The sequence below is a fragment of the Neoarius graeffei genome, chromosome 14 (genome assembly GCF_027579695.1).
Source record: "Neoarius graeffei isolate fNeoGra1 chromosome 14, fNeoGra1.pri, whole genome shotgun sequence".
Classification (NCBI taxonomy): Eukaryota; Metazoa; Chordata; class Actinopteri; order Siluriformes; family Ariidae; genus Neoarius; species Neoarius graeffei.
Window position 1 is genome coordinate 53013123 of NC_083582.1, and position 9519 is coordinate 53022641.

A 9519-nucleotide genomic window follows, 5' to 3' on the forward strand; every position below is an offset into this window, starting at 1 on the left:
TTTCCTCCGGGTGCTCCGGTTTTCCCCACAGTCCAAAGACATGCAGGTTAGGTTAACTGGTGACTCTAAATTGACCGTAGGTGTGAATGTGAGTGTGAATGGTTGTCTGTGTCTATGTGTCAGCCCTGTGATGATCTGGCGACTTGTCCAGGGTGTACCCCGCCTTTTGCCCGTAGTCAGCTGGGATAGGCTCCAGCTCGCCTGCGACCCTGTAGAACAGGATAAAGCGGCTAAAGATGATGAGATGAGAAGATGCATAATGTTGCTTTGTTATGATCTCATTATGTGTATTTTCTGTTATTCTACCCTGAAGGCAATTCTTGTGGAGTTTCCGGTTACCTGGTGAAGCTCAGAAGATAGACCGCATGATGGAGGCTTTTGCACAGCGTTACTGTCAGTGCAACCCTGGTGTCTTTCAGTCCACAGGTACATCTATGCTTGTTTCATGGTGGCTGTAGTATTTTTTTTTTTAATTCAACAAAAGCTAATTTATCTGTTCCTGCCTAAGTAGTACACCCCACACCTCCCTCTGCACTCTTTTCACACCTACTCACATGACCTTTTTGCTCACCTTCCATAAGCACTTAGTGCTCTTAGTGACACTGAAATGCTTACGTATCTGAAAGCGTCACTGGCTTTGGCCTATTTTGATGCCTCCATTATGGTCATTATACTTTTCAATTAGCATTAATACATGCATTCATTTCCATTTGAAAGGAAAGAATACCACTTAAAGCTTAAAGGTTGCCTTCCAATTTTCTCTGCAGATACCTGCTATGTTCTTTCATTTGCTGTCATCATGTTGAACACAAGCTTACACAACCCTAATGTAAAGGACAAGCCTTCAGCTGAGCGCTTCATAGCCATGAACAGAGGCATCAATGATGGGGGAGACCTACCAGAGGACTTGCTCAGGGTCTGTTGTCATGGTTTATTTGCCTCACATATTCAAACACATCAGTAGTTGGATCTCTGCAACAGTCTTCAAATATAATTGTCAGCTGTTCTTTGCTGTTAAGTGCGTATGCTTTCTTTTTATGGTGTGTTAATTGCCTCTTTAATACTTGTCTGTATCTACAGAACCTGTATGAAAGTATCAAAAATGAACCCTTTAAAATCCCAGAGGATGATGGCAACGACCTCACACATACATTTTTTAATCCAGACCGTGAGGGCTGGTTACTGAAATTGGGTGAGTGGCAACTGTTGCGCTCTCTTTTTTGTTTTTTGGATAGGAAAAAAAATTAAGTAGAAAATTATATTCCTGGTGTTGTGTAATGGTCTATATAAACGGATAGATGTAACTTCTCATCACAAACTAAATAACATCCAAGACATTCTGTTAAGGTTTTTAATTTATCCAGTTATTAAGTTTAATTTAACATTTCTGCTAATAAAGTTAATGTATTACATTTTATTACATTAAAATTTCAGTAAAACCACACTGATGCTGTATTTCACAACAGTTCTGAAACGGCTGACACAAATTGCGCTATCGATGTACATGGTAGTGTCCGATCAGCCTGTCTCAAGCCCAGATCACCTACACAGTGATGGCACACAATATGATTAGAGGATGAGGTCATGAAAGAAGATAAGGAATATGAACACAATACCACGAAGGACCTTGAGCACTGGCTAGCTATTTTTGTTTGTGTAGTTCGCCATCTGGTGGAGAGTTGGAGAAGTGAAAGAGTTGTAATTGCAGTGATTCAGCCAATTATTTATATTTGGGTGATGAAGCATTTTACAGCAAAGTTTGATTTATTATAATTTTCATATTTATTATATTTTCTTTCCCCTCCCCACTTTTTGTTTTCATGTTCCATTCTTTTTCTTCAGGAGGTATGTACACTGGTTCTTCCCATTAGCGAATACGCTGTGCTTCTGGGTGCTTTATGTGGTGTGCTTTGCTCTCATTATTATTATTTTTTTTTTAAAGCCAATATTTCATTTTAAAAAATGAAATGGGTTTTATGTTTATTATTAGTTCCATAACACCTGAGCTATGCTGGAATGTGGCATTTTCTGCACATTGCTACATCGCTCGCAATGTGTGAAGCCTCATAATAATGCTACTGCTGTGACCTAGGAGTTTAGCCATAAGCCTTTAATTCTGGAAGCTGCAGGTTTCATCTTGGCTCATGAGTGCTATTTCTGCAACATAATGAAAACCTCTCTGATGTACGCAAGAGTTTTGACAAAACTTGCATTAAGGTCTTACATGTTGTGCAGTTTTTGTTTATCTGCCACAGATCTGTGGAAAGTCAGACGTGTTTTTCATTCTTCCAACCAAACACTGTTCTGCTGAGTCCCAGAAATACCTGTTTTCTACTTCCATTTTTACATGTGCCCATTATGCTTGACAGTGGGGGATATGACTTTTGGGACAATCAAGTAACAGGAAAACTCCATGTTTGCTTTCTCCTTGTGCAAATACATGACTAACTTAAGATTGTGTTGTGAGTGACGCATTGTATTTACTGCTTGTGTTTTACAGTATAATTTAAAGGAGTAATCACTCTCTCTGTTTCCTTTGATTTTCGGGGATTCTTTTAACAGTTTTGGTAATGAGTAAACCAGTTATATGCCCATGCACTAATGTAACCTAACCATGCACATGCCTGTCTGCTGCAGTGCTCCAAACCTCATCCTGCTTCATTTCTCTGTTGCCGTCGTCTCGTCTCGTCTCGTCCGCTCTCTTGAATGATAACCCAGTTCTCACTATCAGCATTGGGTTGTTGTATTTTTCTTAACTGGGTTGGTTTTCCATTTTACAGGAGGACGAGTAAAAACATGGAAAAGAAGATGGTTTATCTTGACCGATAACTGCCTTTATTACTTTGAATACACTACTGTAAGTAGTCCATAATTGGGGGATTCATTTATTTTCAACGTTATTTTGGTGATGAGTGAATGAACCAAATATATGCTCAATTATAATTATAGACACTATTATATGCACTAATGGAACAGAACCATGCAGGTGGTTGAGCATGTTTTATATTTGATGCATTACTAACTTTTATTTTAGGATAAAGAGCCAAGAGGGATTATTCCCCTGGAAAATCTAAGCATCAGAGAAGTGGAAGATTCAAAGAAACCAGTATGTTCCCTTTCCTCCATTTTATATACATAGACACAAATGTTTTACTGGGAAATACACCACTCATGTTTTTTTCATACGAGGGACATCAAGAACAGCAACCGTGACATTTCTCAATATGCCACTCATGAGGATATCAATGAAATTGTTTTTGATAAATTTGTATACTTTTTTTTTTTAATGAACGTGTCCGTATAATAAAAAGGAAATCACACATTGGCTTGAAGATATGAAGTTTATCGTCTTGTGTTGAAAAGCTTGTATTTTTCATGCAAAATACACCCTGGACCTGAGTGACATATTTTCCCATATTTCACGCCAGTGATGTCACTCCCAGTGTTTTCCCGCTGACTTGACACGTGTTGTTAAAATGGTGAACTGGTTCAAAACTTTAAATTCTTTATTATTATTATTATTATAAATGGATTTTTCCATATGATATAAAGAACGTTACATGGTGGTGCAAAGATATGAAGTTTTTGCTTTGCTCACTTGTGAAATATACATTCACCACTTGAAGATAAACTTCATATTTTTACGTAACTGTGTAATATCATATAATGGACATATTGTCCAATCCCGCAGAAGAGCTAGTGTAGCACAAACTGCTGGAAAAAGTTAATGCTGGCTAAAACAGAACATGCATTTCATATGAAAAATACAAGTTTTTCAGCATGAGAAGATAAACTTCATATCTTCAAGCCAGTGTGTGATGTTCTTTGAATGAAACATGAAAGCTTCATTGCTGTTGGCTTGCTGAAGCATTTCAAGGGTCTCTGGTGCCACTTTCCCCGAGTTTGACACAGAATTTGATGTTTGCTGTCTGCATAAAATCGCAAATGCACACATGCACGTTGTCACAAAAACACACGTAACACAGCTCCCGTTGTTGACAGCAGGACATCATGCAGCATATGGAGTCACAAAAGTTACTGCTCACGTTTGCTACACGCTCATGATCATGCTGCACTCTGTTTGCAACAGTCTCAGATCTTTCTGATCGTACCGCGTTTGTGTGTGTGTACAGCATTCCTTGTTTTGCATTGCAAACCCATTTCTGCATTTCCCTTAATTGTTTGAATAACTGTCTTCACAGAACTGCTTTGAGCTTTTCATCCCAGACAATAAGGATCAAGTGATCAAGGCCTGTAAGACTGAGGCAGATGGTCGGGTGGTGGAGGGAAACCACACATTCTATAGAATTTCAGCCCCAACCATTGAAGAAAAAGAGGAATGGATCAGCAGTATCAAGTGAGTGATCTTCCTGAACACACCAGGAGCAGTAATTTTGGATTTATGTATGATTATTGCTGTAAACCCTGAGATGTTTCCTTGAATAAATCCGCTCAAAGCCCTTAAGATTTTGTACCCGAATCATGTTTTATTGTAGAGGGTGCATAGGAAACTGGGACAAAACGATCAGTTACACTGGTTTTTACTTTGCAGGCAGGTGGTCAGACAGAAAGAGGAGTGTATTAGGTCTTCCTTCTACACTGCAGTTACCACATATTTACTACATTTAATTAATTAATCTTCAATAAGTGTTTTTACTTATTGTTTACTTGGGTTTAAGTGACTAATTTGTTGATATTTTGGTAAACAGAAACCACGGGCGATTGCTCTAAGACAATGAGGGAGGCTCAGCCTCCTCTAAAAATGACAAACATCGTGTAGGATGAATTGCGCTAGGCTTATGTTATAGCCGACCTTATAACATTGCTATTTCAGATCCAGAATCATAGAAATAAATGTGCTCAACCCAACTACAGTGCGAAATCATTCCGTTATAACTTTCCCCAGTTGTGCGCAGGAGTTTTTCCCCCTCGTGACAGCGCGATGCAGCCCAGCCTCAGTGGATTGGGAGCTATGCGCTTTTCAATCTCAAAATGCAAGACGATTATTGGACAAATACTGCGAAAATGCCCGCCCACGGAGTCTCACGGACTCCCAGCCTCAATGGACTTCAATGGCATTTGGGAGCGATGTGCTTTTCAATATCAAAATGCAAGATGGTTATTGGACAAATACTGCGAAAATGCCCGCCTACGGACTCCGAGCCGCACATGGGAGGGACATGGCAGTTTCCGCGAGGAGACTGGTGATTGGTGAAAGCGGCCAGATATTTTCTTTGATTGACAGCTCGTTTCAACTATAGACAGGCAGCGGACAGTGTTGCCAGATTGGGCGATTTACCGCATTTTGGCGGGTTTTGAACATATTTTGGGCTGGATAACGTCAGCAGTATCTGGCAACATCAGTTCAGTCCCATGCGGATTCGCAAGTGCTGTGGTGTATTGTAAGAGATCAGCTTACATTTCGATTTCATTCATTACATACGGTTTCTACCAGCTTTTTTAGTTTGTATACATTTTCATTGTAAATAAAGTGTAAATATAGTGTTGACAAGTTTGCTATCTTAGTTCCAGAAATTTCGTTTGAGTGACTGAACTTGAATTTGAGGGGGCTAGTCAGCTAGCAAGAAAGCTGCACACGGATGCCAAGCATTGCTGATTTAATTTTGGCGAAGCCATTTGCCAGTCTTCCTTTCGAGGAAAAAATTAAGATTAAAGAGCAGGGTAGACCAACGCCTCAAATTGACTTGGTGAAAAAGGTACTGCTGAGGTTCCTGACAAAGAGCTGCTTTCAATAATGATCAATTTTTAAACAACATGCCACAATTTTAAAATATAAAATGTTAAAATATACCCCTCCCCCCAACACCACCATCATGTATATTGGACAGTAGGCTAATGGGCCAAAAGAACCTGTTATTTAACAGTTTGTGACCCTGCCAACAATCGGCCAGATCAGAGGCAAGAGTATGGGCAAAATTGATGTTTTTTCTTTTAAAATCTGGAAATATCGTAACCGACCAGCCTCCCCTGTTTGAAAGACTACCAGCCGCCACTGACAGAAACATGGTTCATTAGCTCGCAAGGCCATAGGCTGGTGACCTGTTGCCATCGCACGGTGTCCGTCCACAATTCGCGAAAATCCCTGCTCGTCCTGGAGTTTTCAGTGGATTTTGATTCTGATTGTTTTGTTTGGAAGATCAAATTACTGTAATTGTTCTCATGAAGAGCAACTTGGCTAATTATAAACAAGTCTAGTTTCTCATGGTACGGCCGTGTGAGCGACTGAGTCACTGATGCTCTGGTTAGAAAATACTGCATGCGGGTTTGATAGGAGTTAACTGTGGGATTGTTTACAATTCCTGTGGGGGCAAGCAGGAATGGGATTTTAAAAAAGCCCAGCCTTACCTTTATCGTATATTTTCCAGATTGGTTCATATTCACAAATATTAAATGCCAGTGTTTAAAGGTTTAATGTACGCACTTGCATAAACTGAACACTGTTGCACAGTTTGAGTATTGTGAGGACAAAAACAAGACAAACAAGCTGTTATGTAAAATAAGTTCATTGACTATATACACACGGTCATGCAAAATTTTATTTCCTAGAAAAAGGAAGGTTTAGACTGAGTAATTAGAAAACATTTGTTTGCCAACATGTACAGGTCCTTCTCAAAAAATTAGCATATTGTGATAAAGTTCATTATTTTCTGTAATGTACTCATAAACATTAGACTTTAATATATTTTAGATTCATTACACACAACTGAAGTAGTTCAAGCCTTTTATTGTTTTACTATTGATGATTTAACCTAACCCTAGTAAACCATTTACCAGTGGTTTTGGCACTGTGAGCAGGTGCCAGGTCGTGCTGAAAAATGAAATCTTCATCTCCATAAAGCTTTTCAGCAGATGGAAGCATGAAGTGCTCCAAAATCTCCTGATAGCTAGCTGCATTGACCCTGCCTTTGATAAAACACAGTGGACCAACACCAGCAGCTGACATGGCACCCCAGACCATCACTGACTGTGGGTACTTGACATTGGACTTCAGGCATTTTGGCATTTCCTTCTCCCCAGTCTTCCTCCAGACTCTGGCACCTTGATTTCCGAATGACATGCAAAATTTGCTTTCATCCGAAAAAAGTACTTTGGACCACTGAGCAACAGTCCAGTGCTGCTTCTCTGTAGCCCATTTCCTGCACACGCCTGTGCACGGTGGCTCTGGATGTTTCTACTCCAGACTCAGTCCACTGCTTCCACAGGTCCCCCAAGGTCTGGAATCGGCCATTCTCCACAATCTTCCTCAGGGTCCGGTCACCTCTTCTGGTTGTGCAGCGTTTTCTGCCACACTTTTTCCTTCCCACAGACGTCCCACTGAGGTGCCTTGATACAGCAGTCTGGGAACAGCCTATTCGCTCAGAGATTTCTTTGTGTCTTACCCTCTTGCTTGAGGGTGTCAATGATGACCTTCTGGACAGCAGTCAGGTCGGCAGTCTTACCCATGATTGCAGTTTTGAGTAATGAACCAGACTGGGAGTTTTTAAAAGCCTCAGGAATCTTTTGCAGGTGTTTAGAGTTAAGTCGTTGATTCAGATGATTAGGTTAATAGCTCGTTTAGAGTACCTTTTCATGATATGCTAATTTTTTGAGATAGGAATTTTGGGTTTTCATGAGCTGTATGCCAAAATAATCAGTATTAAAACAATAAAAGACCTGAAATATTTCAGTTGGTGTGCAATGAATCTAAAATATATGAAAGTTTAATTTTTATCATTACATTATGGAAAATAATGAACTTTATCACAATATGCTAATTTTTTGAGAAGGACCTGTAGAGTAAATGGTGTCAGTGAAATGTAATGGGTAAACTGTGATTTTAGTAATTGAAGCAGGTCAAGTCCCAAACAATGCTTATACAAGGGGCAAAGTATAGTAACAGAATGAACTTTTTCTCCTTTCCTCCAGAGCTGCCATCAGCAGGGACCCCTTCTATGAAATGCTCGCAGCCAGGAAGAAGAAGGTGTCCTCTATAAAGAGGCAGTAGATCTTCCTGACCCCTTGAAACTTTGAGGCCCACATGTATATAACTGCTCAAGGTTAAGAGAACACCCAAGTAAGAACTGGCCTGTGATCTGGCAAATACAAATGAAACCTCAAAGCCATAACTGTGGACTGGCTCAGTCCTACTCAGGAATGCCCTGGTGTTTAAAGGGGGGGGGGGGGACATGGGTAACTGCACTGGGAGTTTGTGAGAGCCTTAAGGGCTCGACCCTGCTTTAGGACTGACTTTATGCTTCTTTAGTAAACATAAAAACACGCACAAATCCTAATTCAGGGATTTGTATGTATTGAAGGATTCTAGCATTGCACAACAGAGGCTCTCGAACTACAAAGGTTACAAAAGAAGTGTGTAAATAGTCTATCATTCTATGTATATCTTAAATCAGCAGGTCTGACTGTACAAGGCAACTGAATTAAAAGCTGCTGACACATACTTGTCAGTTTTTGTGTCTGATACATGTAGATGGTAGGATAAGTAAATTATCTGCACATCCTTCTGAATATTTCATAAGCCACATTTAATGACATTTAATTTCCGTAATGACGTTCAAGTGTCTTTTTGCTTGCTTGTAATTTGCTTTGTGTTTTGCGGTGATATTTTAAAGCTTCTTCAAATGACGATATTTGCATTTCTCATTTGCCAAAGCTATTTTTATATGCCTTCATAACTGATGCAGCGAATTATTTGTTTGTTTTTATACTGATTTGTCCAGACTATTGTTCACAAAGCTGAAATGTCCCATTCGAACAGTGGCCTTAACATCCTGTAATTTACAGTTAAAACAAGACACAATTTCCATTTTCTTTATTTCAACTTGGAACTGTTTATCTACTTGCCATTTTTTGTTTTTGTTTGACTTGATCCACTGATGCACTTATCCAGATTTGCATTTGCGGCTCGCTCGGCTTGCGTGTTATTTTTGTACAACAGCACAGTCTGTCATATGTTGTTTTTCTTACTTGTGAGATACCAATGTTACATTATAAAGTGAATAATAATAATAATAATAATAATGATGGGTTGCTTTGTTTAATGGTTAGCAAGATATTTCAGTGTTTAACTTATTTGTTGAAGTGCACTGATTTACTATGAGAAGGCAATGTTAATTTATGTATGTACTTAAATTGTATTTTTATCTGAATGTGTTTGTATAAAAATATGGTTTTGAGAAGACCACCAGTTTGATTTTTCATTATTGCTATGTAAGCTTGAGCTAAAATAAAACTCCTCCATTGCAAACAAATTTTATCCTGTCAAATTCATACACCAAAAAAAAAAAGCTAAATCAAGTTGGTTATCTGGTGTTGTATTGCATGTTGGGTTCATCATCACACAGGTTTTTCCCATGCATTTAAAAAATGGAGGAAATTCTGTCTCTTATGCAGGGATTTCACACTGTACAGTAGCCAGCTTTTTGAGCCGTTTTCTCCTTTTGGCCACTTTGGGATGTAGCAGAAAATGTGCTGTGTGTTTACGCTACTATTACACTTTACCAC

At 39.2% G+C, this 9519-nt stretch overlaps 1 protein-coding gene across 4 annotated transcripts in view; it reads left to right on the forward strand.

Moving 5' to 3' along the window:
- The window catches only part of cyth1b (cytohesin 1b), a 97781-nt gene extending 88515 nt beyond the window's left edge, over window positions 1-9266 (forward strand). For all 4 annotated transcript variants that reach the window (XM_060939988.1, XM_060939991.1, XM_060939989.1 and 1 more), the window contains 7 exons: window positions 314-426; window positions 768-916; window positions 1081-1193; window positions 2779-2857; window positions 3035-3106; window positions 4203-4357; window positions 7927-9266. In XM_060939988.1, coding sequence (XP_060795971.1) covers window positions 314-426; window positions 768-916; window positions 1081-1193; window positions 2779-2857; window positions 3035-3106; window positions 4203-4357; window positions 7927-8005 — 760 coding nt within the window. In that variant the 3' untranslated portion in view covers window positions 8006-9266. The remainder of the gene's footprint in view (window positions 1-313; window positions 427-767; window positions 917-1080; window positions 1194-2778; window positions 2858-3034; window positions 3107-4202; window positions 4358-7926) is intronic.
- Window positions 9267-9519: the final 253 nt, after the last annotated feature.